The sequence below is a fragment of the Adiantum capillus-veneris genome, chromosome 2 (genome assembly GCF_014529385.1).
Source record: "Adiantum capillus-veneris isolate H3 chromosome 2, ASM1452938v2, whole genome shotgun sequence".
NCBI lineage: Eukaryota > Viridiplantae > Streptophyta > Polypodiopsida > Polypodiales > Pteridaceae > Adiantum > Adiantum capillus-veneris.
In genome coordinates, this window is record NC_140932.1 from 149,392,897 (window position 1) to 149,413,286 (window position 20,390).

At 42.3% G+C, this 20,390-nt stretch overlaps 1 protein-coding gene across 1 annotated transcript; it reads left to right on the top strand.

The window, feature by feature from the left end:
- The first annotated feature begins 1,532 nt into the window (after positions 1–1,532).
- Positions 1,533–4,318, top strand: LOC147463840 (uncharacterized). The gene is made up of 5 exons (XM_086529632.1): positions 1,533–1,742; positions 1,857–1,962; positions 3,113–3,234; positions 3,359–3,563; positions 3,735–4,318. Exons 2-5 carry the CDS (start codon positions 1,857–1,859, stop codon positions 4,214–4,216), a joined length of 915 nt encoding a protein of 304 aa, XP_086385758.1. The 5' UTR covers positions 1,533–1,742; the 3' UTR covers positions 4,217–4,318.
- Positions 4,319–20,390: the final 16,072 nt, after the last annotated feature.

The following is a 20,390-nucleotide window of genomic DNA, read 5'->3' on the forward strand; positions in this document are numbered from 1 at the left end:
CTATGGAGTTGTATGCAAGAGATGACGTTATGCCTAAATTGAGAGAGAACATATGTACAAGGGATGATCTAGAAGCTCTTACTAGGACTCACTTGATAGATGCTTGCACACTGAAGATCATTTACTATGAGGCATGGCCTCCTTTATATAGAGGGGCAAGGTGGCTTATAGAGCGAGCTAATGCCTAGATAGTGAATGTCACTTTACACTAGTGGGTGTCAAGGTGGACCTATCAAGGTATATTTTCTAATCTCCCTCAAAGCCACCATTTCTAGCCTCCATCTTTGTGTCTTTTGAGTTGTCGATAATGGTGGCGGAGTTGGCTATCACGCCCATTGAGGAGGGGTTTGACTTGATCTTCAAGCATTAACTTGCTTTTTCTCTTCTTTGTGCATTTCTTTGCACATGCTACAAACTTTGAATGGGTTTAAGCTCCCAGTTGTACCTTGCTGGGTGGTGCCCTATCTTTTGCCTTCCTCTTATCTAGCTCTGCTCTTGCCTATAAATTGGAAAGGTGGGCTCTCTCAGCCTCTGTCCTTTTCCACGGGCCTCTTGCTCCCTCTATTTTCTATTCTTCCCTAGTTCTACAATGCTTTTTTCTGAACATCCTCTTTCCTTTGCTTCTTCTCTGCTCTCTTGATTTGCTTGGCCTCTCGTGCTTCTGATTTAGGGTCACCAAGTATGACCTTCCTAACCTTTTGTTTTATGTGTGGGCCGTTTCCTAGGTCATAGCTTGATCTGCAGGTTGTGGGATGGATGGTGGTATGTTCCCATTAAGAAAGAGGGCCCCGATATTTTGCAAGTAGCTCAATCGAACGGGTTAAATTGTGAAGTTAAATGGGGTAAAGTTGTAAACCGTAAAGTTAAGTAAATTATAGCGAAAGTGAGGTGCAGTGTTCACCAAAAACCTGTAAACACTTGAAATGCACCTACTACATTGTGGAGATTACCTATGAAATTTTGTTTTTGCAAATCAGAAAAATTTCTACAGATTTTTCCATTGTTTAGTTATAATTACCAAAAGATAAACCTGCAATTTAAAATAGCCCAATTTTTTCTATTTGTTTGGAAAAATGTTAACTGGGAACATCAATGAAGTCACCACATGATATAATCACATAATACAATTTTATTTATTTATGACCATTAACGCGTTTTTGAATTAATTATAGAGACAAAAGGATACATATGAGGAACCCAAGGAAGGTAATGATGTATTTACAATCGATGTGTGGTAGCAAAACTTACCCCTTTCCTATCATAGGATACCGGCGGGTAACTGTTTTGAGTTACCCCCTTCCCCCCCTCCACTATCTACTTCATCGTCACTTTTATAATTACCCGTGTGCGGGGCGTTGTTTCCCCCATTTTTGTGCATAAATACTCTTTGCCAATCACATGATATCTTTGGGGTTCGATTATTACATTTGAGTGAGAGAGAGAGAGAGAGAGAGAGTCTTTGGGGTTCGATTATTACATTTGAGAGAGAGAGAGAGAGAGAGAGGCAGGGAGGGAGGCGCAAAGGGGGCCTGCCACGGGCAAATGTGCCGTTTAGGTTCTCAAATCCGGTACTTTGATTTCATATAATTAAGCCGCCTTTCATTGTCAGCCGGCTTCCGCTGTCTCTCACCTCTCTCTCTCTCTCTCTCTCTCTCTCTCACGTTGTTTGCTTCGCCAAATTGAAGCTTACGCTTTCGGACCATTGTCGCATTGCACACTCGTCGACAGCCGTCATTGTCGAGGTACACACACACACACACAGAGAGAGAGAGAGAGAGAGAGAGAGAGAGAGTGTATATAAGTGCAGCTTACCATAGTATGCTAACCCCGGCTTAGCTTCATTGTCTTGGACGCAGATGATGAGAAGCAATATGGCCTGCTCACATTCTGCAGGCCGCATTGCTACCTTCCTCTTCGTCGGGCTTCTAGCTCTCATAATTAGCCACGTCAACCCTGTCTTAGGTATGCAACTTTGTTTCTACATATCGTATTTATTACACTACATTAAACAAAAATTGCTCGCATGATCAACACAAGAAGTTTTGGACAAATTCTCACAATAATTCCCACATTGTGACTTACCTCAACATTATGAGCTTTTGTGAGAGAGGCACTGCAAACCTAGCTAGGTACGATTGGGGGCAAGGGACCGCCGGCCCCGGTGGGGGGGCGGTGGTCCCCTGCCCCCAATCGTACCTAGTTAGGTATGTGGTGCCTCTCGAGCAGACGCTCATGATGTTATGCATTGTATGAAAAACACTGAAAAAGACTCCGCTTTCCTACATGAGAAAATTTCTAAATCTTCTTGTGCAAGAGTGTGCCTCTCCAATGCATCTCAATCCAAAAAATTCATGTTTTTCTTGACTGAAAATATTTAGTGAAGAATACCTTGTATGTGCTGAGCTCTGCTACAGCCTCAAGGCTCCCACTGTATAATCATGTTAATATACCACATGAGTTTCGAAGAAGGGGTTTTTTATATTTGCAAATTTAAGCAATTTCACAAAGATACATTAACAAGAGGGGTTTTTTTAAGCATTGTTAATCCATAAAAAAAGAGAGGTCAATTATCTATTCAAGGCAACATTTTAACATAAGGGTTTTTTAAGTAAATTACAAACACACTTTACCGAGGGTGCTAGACACTACGTGCACTTTGCATCATACTCAAAACGTGGGATTTGGATGTTGGATGCGAAAATCGGATGAATTTTGATACATTTAGGTTTACGGAGAAGCATTAGCAAGAATACAATGTTACCATTTGGTTCCTTCTGCTATATTCACTTCTTCTAAACAATAGACACATATGCATTGTATGCATCTCAAACTGCAGGTGGACTCCTCGCTTCCTAGTTTGCAAAATTAAAAGTACCTGTGGATAATCAGTACTTAACTTTTTGAGGCAAAGAAAGATTGTCTACAGATTGAACGTCACGCTCATCGTAAAAAGCTCGCTTAATTAGCCCTAGCTTGTCATTTGTATGGGGCCGGACCAATTGGTTGATTCGTGTGTGTGTGTGTGTGTGTGTGTGTGTGTGTGTGTGAGAGAGAGAGAGAGAGAGAGAGAGAGAGAGAGAGAGAGAGATTTTGTCATGGCAATGTCCCACAGGAGCTATTGAATGCGAAGAACTTCCTATAGAGGATTGCGCTTTCGCAGTGTCTTCCTCAGGTGCAAGATGCGTGCTCGAGAAAGTGGTTAAGAACAATGCAGCCCCACAATACAAGTGCCAAGTAAGCTCTATATATATCATCTAAAAACACCATGTGATTAGCCAAAATACGCTTTATTAATTAATTCCACAATTACTCCAACCATATTGTCATGATCACACCTTATAAATCTCCTTGTCTACAGACATCAATCATTATGGCAGAAAGGCCAATGGAGTGGATCGAATCCGAGGACTGCATCAGGACGTGTGGACTCCAAAGGCTCTCCGTCGGCCTCTCAACCGACGCTCTTTTGGAGCGCGAGTTCACCAAAAGGCTGTGCTTCTCACAATGCCGGAGCAAGTGCCCCAACATCAATGACCTTTACACAAAGCTAGCGGCTGAAGACGGTATGTATGTGTGCGTGATGTGTTCATGTGCATAGTCACATTAAGACGGGAATTGAAACTAGGGTTTTGATTTCCCTGCCCAAGTCTGTGTGATCCATTGATGTATGTGTGTTCATATGCATATACACGTTAGAACAGGGAAAAATATTAGGTTTTCTTGTTTGTATGAAGGGATTTACCTGCCAAGTCTATGTGACTCATTGAAGCCGAGGGTGAGAAAGCTAGGAGCTGAGCAGAAACAAGACCAGAGCGAGCCGCTATCCATATCCAAAGCATCAACCGACGTTTCTGCCAAGAAAACCGTGGTGGATATTCCGAGCCAGATCAGTGAGCAGAGCTTGCAAGATGCGGTTCCTCTATGGACAAGCCCCGCGCCTGCGACAAGTGCAGGATGGCCAGTGACGCCGTCATCGCCTTATTATTATCCTGCAGTAGAGGAGCCATATCCAGCAAAGGAGCCATATCCAGTGATGGAGCCGCCAGAAAATGAGCCAGAGGAAGCAGAGCCGCCTTACATATATGAGTATCCATGGCCGACACCCACGACGCCCGCACCAGAGCCTGCGCCTTACCCCGTCTACTCTTCTAGTGACGAACCCCCTGCCCCTGCGCCTTCGCTTGCCTCCCTGGCTCCTTACTACTACAGCGTCTAAAATGCACCCCCTCACGAGCTACTAATTATGCTTTTACAAATTTTGAGGGGCTCATCAGCATCTCTGTAATGCTTTCTTACATATTAAAGTCCCCTTTCTTCACTCTCAAGTGTATACCACCCCAGCTCTCTCTCTCTCTCTCTCTCTCTCTCTCTCTCTCTCTCTCTCTCTCTCTCACTCACACACACACACACACACACACATACACACTTGAATTCAATGCTTAAATGAACTTTTCTCTAAAAGCTTGGAAACCTACATATGGAAATCTCGAGAGGTACATTGACTAGATTTGAAGGGTTTTATAGTACCAAACTTCTCAGACTTTTGTAGGTCTCACCTTCAAACTTGCAATTTTGAGGTAGATTTCAAAAAATATAGGTGGGATTACACTAAACCTAAGCTATTTCTTTAGCCTATTGATTGTAAGTCAATAGTCCATGCCAATTGAATCTAGCATTATGGTTTTCACAAAGCATGCAAGACATAGATAGCTAAAATCTAGCTAATCATTCTTGGTTTGCCTTCCCATAATTTTTTCGTACTAGATTTTGCTGTAATTCATTGTATACGAGATCCAATGCGATCCACCTTACACACTGAAATCAAAGAGTAATTCCATGTACAAGTCGAGCAAGCACCATTAAGAGCAAGTATGTTCACTCGTTCCAATTTTAAAACATCCTTGTCCATGACCTATGAATACAAACACTTTTAACATTACAAACATTTTGCTTGAATATTCAAGAATGTACAGTAGATGAGCTAATAAGTGCCATAAACAGGTATAGGCGAGAGTTGAGGGTTTCTCTGTCCAAAATTTTAAGTATGAAAGTTGTGCCCTGCCCCATAAAAAGAAACATGTGCAATCCGACATGGAAAATAAGAACGGAGTAACCAATGGAAAACTTTCCCGGTTCAAGGTTCTACACTTCATTTTTTATGTTTCTTTGCAATGGGTTATATGATTATAATCACTTGAGCCAACTCAGTCCCTTTGTCCTTTTATCTTATCAAGTAAGCCTAACAAGCTTCACGAAGCACTGGATATGAAAGCATGTATCACCATTGGAAAATGGAAAGTCACCATTTTGTAGCTTTCATGGTTATAAGAAATGAATGTCAATCTTTAGCTAACAAATTTTGGCATGTGGTTTAAGATGGTTGTTAGGGAGGTTGGTTGTGATGTTGCGATCAATTTTTAAGTGAGCTACATGTAGATGGTTGCATGTGGTATTGCATTTATTTTTGCCTTCAAAAAGTGCATGTAAGATTATATCCTCCTCTAATGCATCCAAAGAGGCTCCAACTGATTGAAAACTAGCTTGTAGCTTGTAAGGCTTGATTAATGTGGATAAGTATTAATCGTATTCATAATTAAAATATTGAATTTTCACGCCAATTTGGAATGCAAAGTAAGCAAGTGTAAATACAAAAATAACAATAAAATAGATAGATTGATAAGAGACGATTATTTGTACAATGGGATATGTTCTTATATAGCACCGTGAGGTAGAATTCCATGTGAGCCACATGTCATAGTAGATGGCACACGAGGTGGCACTCTTAAGCGAGAGGATGTAGATGACCACATGTCGAGGTAGATGGCACACGAGGTGGCACTCTTAAGCGAGAGGTTGTAGGTGGCCACTGGCACATAGATAGTGCAAGGTGTAGAGGGGTTTCACATATGTGAATGTAGGGTTAGACCTAACAATCGGCCCCTTAAGCTTAACTTCGTCATAGATAAGACCAAGATACATCATGTTTAGATTTCAATGGATTCAGTAGGTCATGGTTCATACAAAGCTTTCTAGATACGTAAGGGTTCAAAATTTGGACGGAATCATAACGTCATGGTTCAAATGGATATATCATGCTATGGTTCATACTTGGATGCATCATGCAATGGCTTAGAGGGTGGGTTTTGAATCATTTTTGAAAAATCAATGAAAAAGAGAGCTTGTGGTACTTTCTCTTCATCATCTTTGTCATTGTTGATAAGGTTGATGTTGCCTCCATCCCTGTTTTGAGTCCTCTTAAAACACCTTGAGAGTGTGTATGTCCAAGTATTCCACATAAGGTGCATGCTTTGACCTTGAAGCAATTACTCGACATGTGATTTTCTATCTACATTGAAAAAACTCCATTCGATGTAGAGCTCTACCTTTGAAAAACTTCTTTTTCTTGTCTTCAATCTCTCCTTAACGTAGCCTCTTCATCTTCAGTTAATGTCCTTCTCGTTCACGCTCGAAACTCAATGCTTTCCTTGTAGTGACGAGGTGGCTTGTAATAAAAGTATCTTATGAGTGCAATATCTTAATAGGTATGTCATACAAAGTAAAATGAGTGCTCATCGTACATGTGATTTTGTTTACAAGAAAGGTCTTACCATTTGCAAATAAGGTAGTGTCTAATTCTTGATGCGGCACACGTACATAGTCATCTTCATATTGGAGATCTTACACATCAATAGGGCGTGTCAGAAGGATTACAAGGCTTCGAAAAAGTTCGTTGTGATTAGCAATAGGATAACGCTCAAAAGATTCGAGCACAGAATAATAAATTTGCACAAGGCCAAGTCTTTCGCGTGTGAAAGAGACTTTATAATCTTAAAAAGGGTCTTTCAAATTGGAATCTTGTAGAAGATTCACCTTTTTGAAAATTTTGACACTCTGTGTAAATTCGATAAGGTCCTTGCAATCAAAATCTTTTCAAGCCACCTCCCTTAACTTGTGTTTTCAACTTGTGGAAATAGGAGCTTCAATAAAATGTTAACTTGTCAAAATGAAAAACTAAGCCAGCCACATAATGATGAAGGCTACTAGTAGGCTGAACTTAAAAATGGTGGTGTGGGAGAGTGTGGTGTCATGCCATGGTAAGTAACATACTATGAACTAAAAATATTAACCTCAAAAGCAACAATGTGCACATTGTGATATATGTGAAAGGAATACTACGGTTGTTGTCATGTATATACCTATTTGGCAAATTGTGGCTCTGGATGTTGTGGGACGGGTGTCTATCCTCACTCCTATTTTATTGCAAACGTAGCGAGAACCACGAATATAATTGTCAATCCATGGAGCGAAGCTGACTTGACTAGTTCATAGAGGTTACAAGAGGTTGTCAATCTTTTCGCATCTAACTCGAGCTACACTCAAATGACTGAAATGACCAAAAGCTAATCGCTACTCATCGACAAACAAATCACATCCGTTACAGCATCAAACGACATCAAAATATCACAAAAGTTCTAGGACATGTTTATAAAACCTAAGCACACATACTTATGGTCTCAAATCTCACTTTAGGTCAAGTGCAAAAATTACGATTAATAACAGTGAGTTTTTGACCTAGCCGTTTTCAACCTAGAATGTATCTAAATGCTTAGCAATGATGTCCCAATTGAAGGAGTACGAGCAGAAGTGCGACGCGAGAGAGAGTGCGAGAAGAAGAGCACGACGATATGGTGAACTCGCTCTATTGTAATGTGTAGAGCATAGTGAGTTCTTATTAGGTTTTTACAAAAGAATATGTGTACATACCTGGTGGCCCGCCCACTTACCTGGGCGACCACATTGGGCTTTATACCCCAACAACCTCCCACTTAAAGTCCAATGTGGTACTTTAGTGTGAGAGAAGCTACTATACAAGCTAATATACAAGAGATGTAGAGAAGTGATGTACTACCCTACACCTAACTGCTTGCAAAAATGCGCAAAGCTCTCTGAGGGAAGTCCTTCTATAAGTAGATCAGTAGGATTTTCTGTGGTGTGAACTTTGACAAGCTGAATTTTCTTATCCTCGAGCATTTCGCTGATGAAATGATACTTCACATCCACATGCTTTGTCTTTGAGTGATAAACTGGATTGCGAGCCAATTGTATAGCACTCTGACTATCACAATATAACACAGGCATCTCTTCTTTGATTCCCAAATCTGTTACTAGTCGATTAAGCCAAATTGATTCTTTGCATGCCTCTGATGCTGCAACATATTCAGCCTCTGTAGTAGAATGAGTAACACAATCTTGTAATTTAGAACGCCATGATACTGCTCCACCAGCCAATGTAAAGACATACCCTGACGTAGACCTTCGGTTGTCTAAGTCACCTGCATAATCTGAGTCTATAAAACCCTTTAAACTTAGCTCCTGACTCCCATAGCATATACGCATACTCTTTGTAGCTTTCAGGTATCTCAATATTCATTTCACTGCCTCCCAATGTTTCTTGCCTCGGTTTGACATGTATCGACTTACTACTCCCACTGCAAATGCAATGTCTGGGCAAGTAGCAATCATTGCATACATCAAACTACCCACTGCAGACGCATATGGAATCTTATCCATTTCAGCCTGTTCTTCCTCAGACAGAAGACAATCTTGTTTGCTAAGTTTCACATATGGTGGCAATGGAACACTCAATGCCTTTCCCTTCTCCATATTGAAACGTTGCAAAACCTTGTCAATATACTCTGTTTGAGATAACCAAATCAACTGCTTTGATCTGTCTCTCTCAATGCGCATACCAAGTATATGACTTGCCTCACCCATGTCTTTCATGTCAAACGATTAACTTGTCATCCACATACAAAATAAGGATCAGCCAACTGCCATCCTTAGCCTTCTTTGTATATAGACAGTGATCGAACTCACTACGTTTGTAGCCTTGAGAAAGCATAAACTTGTGGAACTTATGGTACCATGCCCTCGGTGATCGTTTTAAGCCATAAAGACTCTTTAACAACTGGCATACCAAATCTTCCTTGCCTTTCTCAACAAACCCTTATGGCTGCTGCATGTAAATTTCCACATCTAAATCACCATGCAAGAACGCTATCTTGACATCCATTTGGTGCAGCACCAAATCTAATATGGCAACCAATGCAAGAAAGCATCTCAATGTAGTCATCTTGACCACCGGAGAGAAGACTTTATCAAAGTCAATGCCTTGTTCTTGCTTAAAGCCCTTGGCAACAAGCCTTGCTTTGTACTTTGGCTGACTATCATGAGCGGTGATTTTGTACCTGTAAACCCATTTACAAGGTAGAGCCTTTTTGCCCTATGGTAATTTAACTAGCTTCCATGTCTGGTTTTTATGCAGAGCTGTCATCTCTGACTGCATGGCCAATTGCCAATTCCCGGAGTCCTTCATTTGCACTGCTTCCTTGTAACATGAAGGCTCATTGCAATCAGTCAACATGACATAGATGGAACAAACCGATCAGGAGGTCGCGTGATACGTCCAAATTTACGCAAAATAGGTGGCTCAGGCTCAGCCACAACCTGTGGTTCCACTCTATCCAGTCCTTGTTCCTCTTGAGCCCTAACATTTTGTCTTGCACGTGCAGGTCCATCTTCTTGGAAGACAACTCTTCTAATCTCCTCAACCCTCTATGGTTTAGAATGATATTTGGCTTCATTAAAGTGAACATCATTGCTACGGATAACCTTTCTGGATTCGGGATCCCAAAGTCTGTACCCCATCCCAAAGTCTGTACCCCATCTCACCAGAATTACCATAGCCTAGAAAGATGCACTTTCTACTCTTTGGCTCAAGTTTGTTCCTAAATTCCTTTGGAACGTGAGTATATGCCTCACAGCCAAAGACTCTGAGATGCTTGTATGAGGGCACCTTGCCTGACCATACCATCTCTGCCACTGAATCCTTGTGCAAAACCTTGCTAGGAGATCTATTTATAAGATGAACAGTTGTTGATACAGCTTCAGCCCAAAACCCATTTGGCAGCTGTGCATTAGACAACATACTTCTGATCTTCTCTTGTATGGTCCTATTCATCCTCTCGGCAACACCATTTTGAGGAGGATTGTAAGGAGCAGTAAGTTCACGTTTTATACCTTTTGACTCACAAAAGTCCTGAAAGGCCTTTGAAACATACTCTCCACCATTGTCAGTGCGTAAGCATTTAAGCTTCTTGCCACTCTGATTCTCCACAAGTGTCACAAACATTTTGAAAACACTAAACGCTTCATCCTTGTGCTTGAGAAAGTAAACCCATACTTTCCTCGAGTAATCATCTATAAATGTCATAAAGTAAGAAGCTCCCCCTAGAGATAGGTTAGGCATAGGTCCACACAAATCACTATGAACAAGTGCCAACTGTGTATCTCTTCTACTGCTTTTATGCTTATGTGGCTGTTGTGTTTGCTTACCATACAAACAATGTTCACAGAATTCAAAATCATTAAATGAAAAGCCAGGCAAATAACCAGAACGAGACAAGATTTCCATTCCCTTCTTGGACATATATCCTAATCGGCTATGCCACAAAGAAACGTTCGGCTGCTCGGTTACATTGATTACATTTTTAGAGACATTTGGTACATAAATCGTGTAAAGTCCTCCAGACTTTACTCCATGTGCTACTATCATAGAACCCTTGGATATCTTCCACATGTTCTGTCCAAAAGTGGTGACGTAGCCAGCATCATCAAGTAAACATGTGCCGATCAAGCTCTTTGTAATTGCGGGAACATGTCTCACATTCTTCAGCGTGAATGAAGAGCCATTCTGAAACTTCAATTGAACATCTCCAACACCTAAGATCTCACATGTCTGCCCATTGCCTAGCCGAACATGATCTTTAGTGGTCACATAAGAGATAAACCACTCCTTGTTTGGAGACACATGAAGTGATGCCCCTGAGTCTATAATCCATTCACTCAATGCATGTCCATCAGATGCTGTAAGAAGAGCTGAGTCCATTGTATTCTTCAAGAAGTAGATGTCTCCTGACACTAGACTGTCATCCTCTGCAACAGTGTTTGTCACATTTATTTCTTGAATCTTCACTGAGGACTTGTTCTTCTCACCATGGTCTTCAGCTTTCTCTTTGCCTTTTGTTGCTTTCCAATCTCTGCAGTCTCTTTTCATGTGACCCTTCTTGCCACAATGGTAGTATTCTATGTCACTCTTGCCTTTAGCACTGCGGGACTTTCTACGAGACTGATTCCTCTTTCCACCTTTGTACTTTTCTTTGGTCCTTCCCCTGACAACTAAGGCTGTTCCTTTGCCTTTGTCCATTGTCTTTCTATTGGTTTCTTCAGTAAGCAGACTTCCTTCTACACCTGCTATGTTCAAACCATCAGGAGGTGCAGAATTACTCAAAGCTGTACGAAAAGTGTCCCAACTTTCCGGCAATGTGATCAACAGGAACATAGCTCTAACAGGTTCATCAAACTTGACACCTTGAGCTAACAACTGATTGTAGATTGTGTTGAATTCATTCAGATGATTGGACATAGGTGTCCCTTCTTTCATCTTCAAGTCAACAAGCTTCTTAAGCCAGTATACATGTGAAGCTGCACTCTGCTTCTCATAAAGATCACTCAGCTTTAACCATGCTTGATAAGCCGACATCTCGTCTGCTACATTGAAGTAAACGCTTTCTGCCAAAGTCAGCATAATGGTAGAAAGTGTCAATTCATCCATTTCTCTCCATTCATCTTCATCCATATCTTCTGGTTTTATCCCCTTGAGCTTTATAGGTTTTATCTGCTTCTTTTGTACCAACACGTGCCAAATCTGCTGCTTCCACAATGGGAAATTGGTTCCATCTAGCTTCTTGATATTGTAAAGAGCAGTGTCCTGTGATCCAGCCATAGCTACACTTCACAGTAGTTTACTTTCCTGGGAAAAATTCGACAGAGTTTCCCCTGTAAACTGACCTCTGAACCAATATCAACCTATCAAATGAACCAAGAAAGCTTCAAATTTTGCATAAATTTCGGTGGAGTCTCCTTTGTAAAATGGCTCTGGTGTACTAAAAAACAGACCAAAAAATAGCTCAAAAAACCAATGTCTCTCTAACACTGTAAGCTGTGGGTAAACCTGTCCTGCACCTGTACTGTCTCTCATTGTCCTGTCACTATCCTGTAAGCATAGACTGCTACAATGCCTCAACGGCAGTAAAGCAAAGATGTAATCCCAACTGTCTAACTCACAGTCAATACATCCTAGCTGCCTATCTAAGGGTGCTAGAGGGATCGCTCCAAGACCTATATCACCGAAAGGATCTCAACATTCGATAATCCCCCAGCTCAATAAAACCTCACTCAACCCTCAACAAAGGCTACAGTAAATCTGACAATACATAGACTTCCCACAAAGTCATACATCCACAAATTTCCCACTGTATGCTGTAACCGCTGTGGCGGTTGTTTGCTGCGTGACTCATAGCCAGCAAACCCTCAACATACATACATCATCTCTGACAATACATCCCATGTGGAAGTACCTGCAATGTCAGGATGAAATCTGGAATATCAAGCAACAAACACAAGCTACCTGATGAACTAGTGGATGTTGCCTACAGTCTGTGTGTAGATGCGCCCGTGTCGTATGTGACACGCCTCCAAGAACTGAGCCGTCCTTCGATGTGTAGACATCCACAAATCAGCACTCTGGGAGTGCCGATATCCTCAGCACGTGCAGTCGTAGGCCGAAACCCCAAATTTGCAGAGTCGGATCCGCACCCGCACCCGCCTAGACAACGTAGTCGAAAATGGCCTGCGCAGAACTTTGTCGAATCTCACTCCAATCTGAGCAGGTGACTCTAGCTTCATGCAATGCTGCCTCAAGCTTCAATCTGAGCTCTGATACCAGTTGAAGGAGTACGAGCGAAAGTGCGACGCGAGAGAGAGTGCGAGAAGAAGAGCACGATGATATGGTGAACTCGCTCTATTGTAATGTGTAGAGCATAGTGAGTTCTTATTAGGTTTTTACAAAAGAATATGTGTACATACCTGGCGGCCTGTTAACCCTCACGGCTCACGGACACCCTATCACCTACGGCGGACATTGTATTATTTATTTGGTAGAGTCAGGTACCGGGCTTGTCGGTCCAATAGGAAAAGGGTAAGAGTGATCGCCGATGAGAGGCGCACTCTAACTGGAACATTCAAGGGATTAGTTGGCTAAGCATGGGCGCTCAAGTGTGAATGGGGCGAGCTCATATAAAAGTCAACTAAACCTAAAATCCACTCATTCTCTCATTTGTGCAATTGAAGAGTGCTCTTGCTCCATCTCCTTCTTCTTCTTCTTCATCTCTTTGTGTGTGTGTGTGTGTGAGAGAGAGAGAGAGTGAGAGAGGGAGAGAGAGGGAGTGTGTGGGCGATCGAGAATTACGAAGGCACGACGGCGGTGAAGCGGTTGAGCGCGGCGTAGCGGCGTCTCCTTCTTCTTCGCGGCAAGGAATCCTCCACGAAGCATGGGCTACACATAGAAAAAATCAAGTAGAAAACGGGGTGCAAAACCGACCTATACATGGGCTACACATACCATGTGGGTTGGTTAGAAGTTGTACAATCCACATCTAGTGCCACTAATCTAGAGGAACAACAACACATGATCTGCAATGTCATCCATAGGATTATCCAGTCTGAGAGGCAAAATCGAGCAATAAACATACCTTCGACGGGTCCTATACGATTTTTAGACACGGGCAAAGGGAAACAACCCACTCTATCACAAATGGAGACTCCCCAAGTGAGTCCCATCAATCCCCCATATGTTGTTTTGCCAGGGGTCTCAATGCAATCTGAGCCCACAAGTGATAGCTTTACTTTTCCAAGTCTAGCTCATCTTTCCCTTGATGACACCACGGCTACCATGCCTACCCCAATGATGGGCACGCCAAGAAACACGCCATGGACCTTGTTTGTTAGTAAAGCACCGCTACATGGTAGCTCAATGCCTGCAATAGTACCTACAAGTGCGAACCAATCGTATGCACCTATGGGTCCAAGTACTCATGTAGTCCCTACCCCTCCCATTGTTTCAACTACCTATGCTCCACAACCACAATACACAAGTTCTTATTCCCATGGGACTATACCGGCTAGCATTAGCATCTCACATCCGACGTCTGCTATGCCTAGGGCCACTCATATGAACTATGGACCACCACATGGCACAACATCGTACCCAACGTGGAACCCAAGGGCTTCCTATGCGCCAAGCCCAATGCCAATACCTACTCCACATGTAGTCTCTGGAGCACCTTCACCCACGGTGCCTGCTCACTTAGGGGACTTGGCAACATTTGCTCAAGCTATTGGTCAATCTATTGCTGAGAATATGTGTAACACGCCTGATAGAGAGCCTAGAAGTAAGGCAGTTCAAATAGCCAAGCTCACACAAAAATTTAGTGGAGACGGGGATGTGAGAAAGCATATCGAAGTGTTTGAACAAATATGCGATTCTCTAGGAGAACACAATTACCTACATAAGAGCAATGCTTTAAGCCTAACCTTAAGTGGAAAGGCTAGGGATTGGTATAGAACCCTAAGGGTGGAAGAAAAAATGATTTACCCTACTCTTAGGAGACTGTTCTTAAAAGAATACATACGAGAGGGAGTCCTTTGGGGTGTAGCCTCTCAGCTCCAGAAATCCCAACGAGAGCAAGGAGAGTCGGTGAGAGACTTTATAAGTCGCTTGAAGCATTTGAATTCTTGTTGTAATCCAAATGAGCGCTTCAACAATAACCAATTGCTGGATAGATTCATTAGGGGATTACAACATGAGGATATCTACAATGGCCTAGTCATTAGAGGTATCACCACTTGGGAAGGAGTCACCACCAATGCGATCCAATTGGAGGATAATTTAATGATTCAAGGAGAAAGAGTGTCTGTTGAGTCTAAATCTATTAGCTCACAAGCATCGGGGCATCAGCTAATGACCCTAAAGCCTATTGCTAAGGAGCCAAAGATATCTGAGATGACTTTAGCTTAGAGACAATCGTGCTCCACAAAACAATCATATGTATCCAAGAAGGGAGCAGCAATGGTGCTCAGTATGCTATGGACCGCATAGTACCAGTGAATGCCCTACTTTTAGAGTAAAATTCAATGGGAACTGCAATGCATGTGGGAGGTATGGTCATCAAGCTAAGGATTGCATAGTATTTAAGCGCGCGATGGCCAATAGACCAACCTTAGCATGGACAGACACACCTCGAGTGCCTGCCTTGATGCCGGCCCCACCTCTTGAACAAACAGCACAACACATGGTCCCTAGGGCCCAAAATGTTGTTCAAACAACACCCTTACCACCTCCAGTGCTAGGACCGCAACCACCACATCCGAGAATCACTTATGTGAATCAAGTGGGTTGTGAGTCATCTATTTCTTGTTTGGAAGGCTATGAGGAAGATATAGATCCTAATATCGCCTATGGGATGGATGTGCTTGAAGAAAGTCCACAATACTACATGGAGGACTATTGGGGACAAGTCAAACCTGTATATCAAGTAGCTGCTCTTGCGGCAAGAGGCCAAAATATCAATTACACCGCTAAGAGACCACCTCTTCAATGCTATGAGTGTGGAGGTCCACATCGTGTAGCCGAGTGTCCTATTAGGCTACAAAAGAACACCACACTAATGCAAACCAATCAAGCGAGCACGTCTACAATGCCGATACTCATGTGTAATCGATGTGGCATAGATCATTTGATTGCCCAATGTCCAAATAATCCAAATGCACCGAAGATCACGCCATTAAACTTGATTGAAGTTACCGAGGAGCCATCACCAAGTACACCCGTGGTACCAGTAAACTTACTCACATGATCGATGCTCCAAAAACAAAATTATATTCTTGAGGAAAGAGACACGGCATCAATTGCCCAATCTCAGAAAAAGAAGAAAACACGAAGAAAGAGATCGCAAAAAGCAGCGAAGTCAGACCCCGGTTCAAAGACCAACATAGGGACTGGTGACGACCCCGTATATATGAACGACGCTGAAGAAGATTCTGATTCAAGTGAAACCATGGAGACCAAAACGACCACTAACATAGAAACCAACAAGGAAGATCTTCATGAGCCACAATGGCCAGGATCCAAAAAGAAGATAGGAACTTACACAAACCCTACAGAGGAGATTGAGCGAGTCAAGCAATTAAGGAGTTTGGTAGAAGATACCCAAAGGGATCTAGAACCAGCACCTAGGAAGATCCAGATTATAGACACCGTGTTCCCTACGCAACAACAACCTCACCAAGTCCATAGACCCTTGGACATACCTAGTGTCATCCAAGAAGAAAGTGACTTAAAGTCATGGGAAAGTGGGCGTACTCACTTCTTGATGAAAATAATGTTTACAGAGGGACTACCTGATCCTATCGAAGAAATGGAGATCCCATCTTCCCCACGTCAAGGGACTCAAGGCCAAAACGTGTCATTAAACATTGCCAAATTGATGGATTTCATGTCTTCAGAAGTTAGAACCACCATCATGTCCAAACTATATAAAGACCCCGAGCTAGTCTCAGCTCTTCGATCCTTCCTCAATGAAGAACTGAAGTTTGGGCTACCACAATTTGCACAGATGGATGGAGCTGGGGAGATGCCAATAGAGGAGGAATACATAGATCCACAACCGAACCTAGATGAGAACCTTGTTATAGAAATACATGTTAACAAGTTGGGACAATACTTTGAGGGTGATGAATCCAATGCGACCATACCAATCACTACTAAGGGATTAACTGTGAAGGGAATCCTTGATGGTGGCACTGGGGTTAGCATTGTGACTAAAAATTGCTGGGAAACTATGGGAAGACCTCACCTTGCGACCACAACCATAGTAGTGAAGATGGCCAATGGGTCTAATGTTAAACCTATTGGGATGCTAGAAGATCTCAAGATCAAGGTCTTTGGACATAAAATAAGGATTACCTTTATTGTTATGGATTTCTTCAAACACACTATGGCATCGGAGATGATCTTAGGACGTACTTTCATGAGGGAAGCAAAGATGGTGCATGACTGGTCTAAAAACCATATCTACTTGCAGTTCCAAGATTCTGTCATTCGAGTGGATCTTGTTACTGGTCGAGCACATCCTCTAGGAAACAGGTTTATAATTGATCATAGATCTGACACCACAGTTCACTCGGCCCCATTGCAGTATTGTTACACGTGTAAAGCGGACACTGATGTTGGGGAAAATTCTCCTTATATGGATGTACTACCTGGGATGACTGAGTCGGACAATGTGGATTGGGTCCACCTAGCAGCAACCATAGACACTTGGGGAAATAGGGGGACGACCTGGGTAACACCTGAGGGGGATGAAATGCCTGTACCCTTAAATATGCTACAAGCAATGCATATAGCTTCTGACAAGACTCATCCTAAAAGAACGAAGAAAACATACAAGTGGGTCCCTAAAGCCTCTTTAGCGACCATAGCTAGTGCTAAAAAACAAAAGCCTTGTAAGAAACGTCCCACATGCTCCAAGAAATGTAAGAAAATGTGGCGGTGGATACCTAAACGACTATTGGAAGCCCAAGGCTACTATCAAGGAAATGATCAAATCTGGGTGCCAAAACGTAGATTGTGTTCTTACCTGTCACGTGACCCATGTGAGTCAAACCCTGTGATGACAAAGCCGATGAAAGATCGTGGGAAAGGGAAAATCACAGAACACTATACACCGGATCCGGAGCTAGTATGGGTTCCCAAGCGAGAAAGGCTTGTTTTGCTCAACTCAACCATAGAAAAAATGGATAAAGCTTCTAGCTCCTCATGTATCACATCCATAGAGGTAAAAGCTTCTACACAGCCTCCACCTACAATAGTGGACCTCCATAAAGCTACAAAGGAATCCACACCTCCCAGTGTTCAAGAATCACCTGATGAACCACTTCAAGTTCGATCCTCGGAGGTACTTTACCACCCTTGCAACTCGATGAGGCACCTAAGGTAATAGAAAACTACTGGCAAAAATCCTCACCTATTATCGACTGGAGAAATTGGTTTCAAAGGGTGACGAGCACATTTCAAACGATATGATCTACCCAAGGAAGGGGGGAATGTTTGCTGACAGTCATCATTCACTCACTCCCCTCTCAACCTTGTTTCCCTGACCTCTCAATCTCCCAATCTTAGGGAATGTACATATAAAGCTTTATACTCACAATAAAAAATAAAAAAATAAAGAGCAAGAGCAATAAGCAAACGAGTATGCGCAATAAAAGTCAAAACATTGACTCAGACCTACACATTCACATCTGGTACATTGAAACAGAAACCTATGCCATAAAACACCTTTGATCCTCATCACTTGAGTGATGGAGGGTAGGTAGGATTAATACAATAGGAGTGTTTCTGTTTTAGAGTGAGTGATTAGCAAAGTTCCTTTTTCCCATTGATGTGCCTCCTAGAGGTATTCCTTATGTTTCTTAGTGTGTACAGGAACGTGTTGCTGTTGTTAGGATTTGGACCTTCATGGGATCTTTCTCTCATTCACACTTCAAATTAAGCGCGACCATTGACACAAACAGGTGTTTCTTGTCCATTAGCATTGCCCCTTATCTTTTTTGCATCTATGATTGTCTGCTTTGATTGTGATTGGTAGCATAATATACCCAGCACATTTGCTTAGTAACAAACATTTAATTCAATGTAATTTTTTGTCATAATCACTTGTCTAGGTTTAGAAATCAAGCAGTCCGACTAAGCTAGTTTGACCAAGTTAGGTGTTAGAGATCTTCTCTTAATACCATGGGGAATGCCTTCCTAATAATCAATGGTTACTTAGGTTCTTAATCCGATTTAGCAGCATTGTGTGAAATGTACTAGGGCTTTCTAGTGGGCTTGACCCTATTGACCTTTAGCTTAAGTATTATAAAGGGAGTTTACTTATGTGATGAGCCTGGGGAGGTGTATCAGTGTTATATGACCCCCCAAAGTTACAAAATTAAAATGCTGAAAATGAACAAACAAAAAATCAAAGTGCCACAATGTAAAATCTTAAGGTGGAAGAGAAATCTCATCTTGATTGGGTACTTCACTCACATGTATCGCCTATGGTACTAGATCCCTAGAGGTTCCCAGTGTGGGCGCTTTTTCTTGAAAAGCAAAAAACCCAAGGCATACAAAATAAGCACACACATCAAAATTGAATCACTGTGAAAAGACTTTGGGGGGTCAAAGAAAAGGTAATCAGTCAGGCGATGATTTCATGAGAAATTCCTTTTATCGTAGCTTAACTACAAGGTCTTCTAGGTATAGCCTCGTGTCAGCCCTCGAACATGAAATACTTCGCTCTCGCGATAAAACAACTTAATTGACTAGAGAAAAGTAAGAAGCTTACCCATGGTATTAATAGTCGATCTCTAGTGCCTTTCGATCGTTAAATTAGCGACCCCAGACTTGTTTAATTTTTTACCTTTACATCTGTTTATGCATTTGATTACATTGCAATTTAATGTTTATTGCTGACAAATTGTTTAAAATTCTATTACAAATCAATTTGTCTGCCTAAAACTACATATGCTTTTTAATCGCTTATGAGATTGCAATTATTGTGCCAATGTTGTTTGATTTTGCAGTGACTGAAGAAGGCTAAGGACATTCATCTCAAATGCTCTTCCACCTCGACGAACGAGCTTCAACTCAATAGCTTCCGAGGACGGAATCTACATCAAGAAGGGGGGCATGTTAACCCTCACGGCTCACAGACACCCTATCACCTACGGCGGACATTGTATTATTTATTTGGTAGAGTCAGGTACTGGGCTTGTCGTTCCAATAGGAAAAGGGTAAGAGTGATCGCCGATGAGAGGCGCACTCTAACTGGAACATTCAAGGGATTAGTTGGCTAAGCATGGGCGCCCAAGTGTGAATGGGGCGAGCTTATATAAAAGTCAACTAAACCTAAAATCCACTCATTCTCTCATTTGTGCAATTGAAGAGTGCTCTTGCTCCATCTCCTTCTTCTTCTTTTTCATCTCTTTGTGTGTGTGAGAGAGAGAGAGAGAGTGAGAGAGGGAGAGAGAGGGAGTGTGTGGGCGATCGAGCATTACGAAGGCACAACGGCGGTGAAGCGGTTGAGTGCGGCGTAGCGGCATCTCCTTCTTCTTCACGGCGAGGAATCCTCCACGAAGCAAGCGTGGAGCGGTGAGTGACACACCATTGCCTTCTTTGAGCTTACTAGTTTAGGCTTGTTGTGTGCTTGGAGCCATTTGTGGCTCGCACACGGTGTATCGGCAAGTTCCTTGCATTGACACGTGCGACATACGCGCACACGGCCCGCCCACTTACCTGGGCGACCACATTTGGCTTTATACCCCAACATCAATACCCCGCCTATACTTAGTTTTTTATTTTGAAGTGTAAATTCCTACTTATGATGAAA

Excerpts from the sequence above, each read along its gene's own strand:
- LOC147463840 (XM_086529632.1), top strand. The coding sequence starts at position 1,857 with ATGATGAGAAGCAATATGGCCTGCTCACATTCTGCAGGCCGCATTGCT. Across the intron at positions 3,235-3,358 it reads CCCCACAATACAAGTGCCAA|ACATCAATCATTATGGCAGA; the intron begins GTAAGCTCTATA and ends CCTTGTCTACAG. Across the intron at positions 3,564-3,734 it reads AAAGCTAGCGGCTGAAGACG|GGATTTACCTGCCAAGTCTA; the intron begins GTATGTATGTGT and ends GTTTGTATGAAG.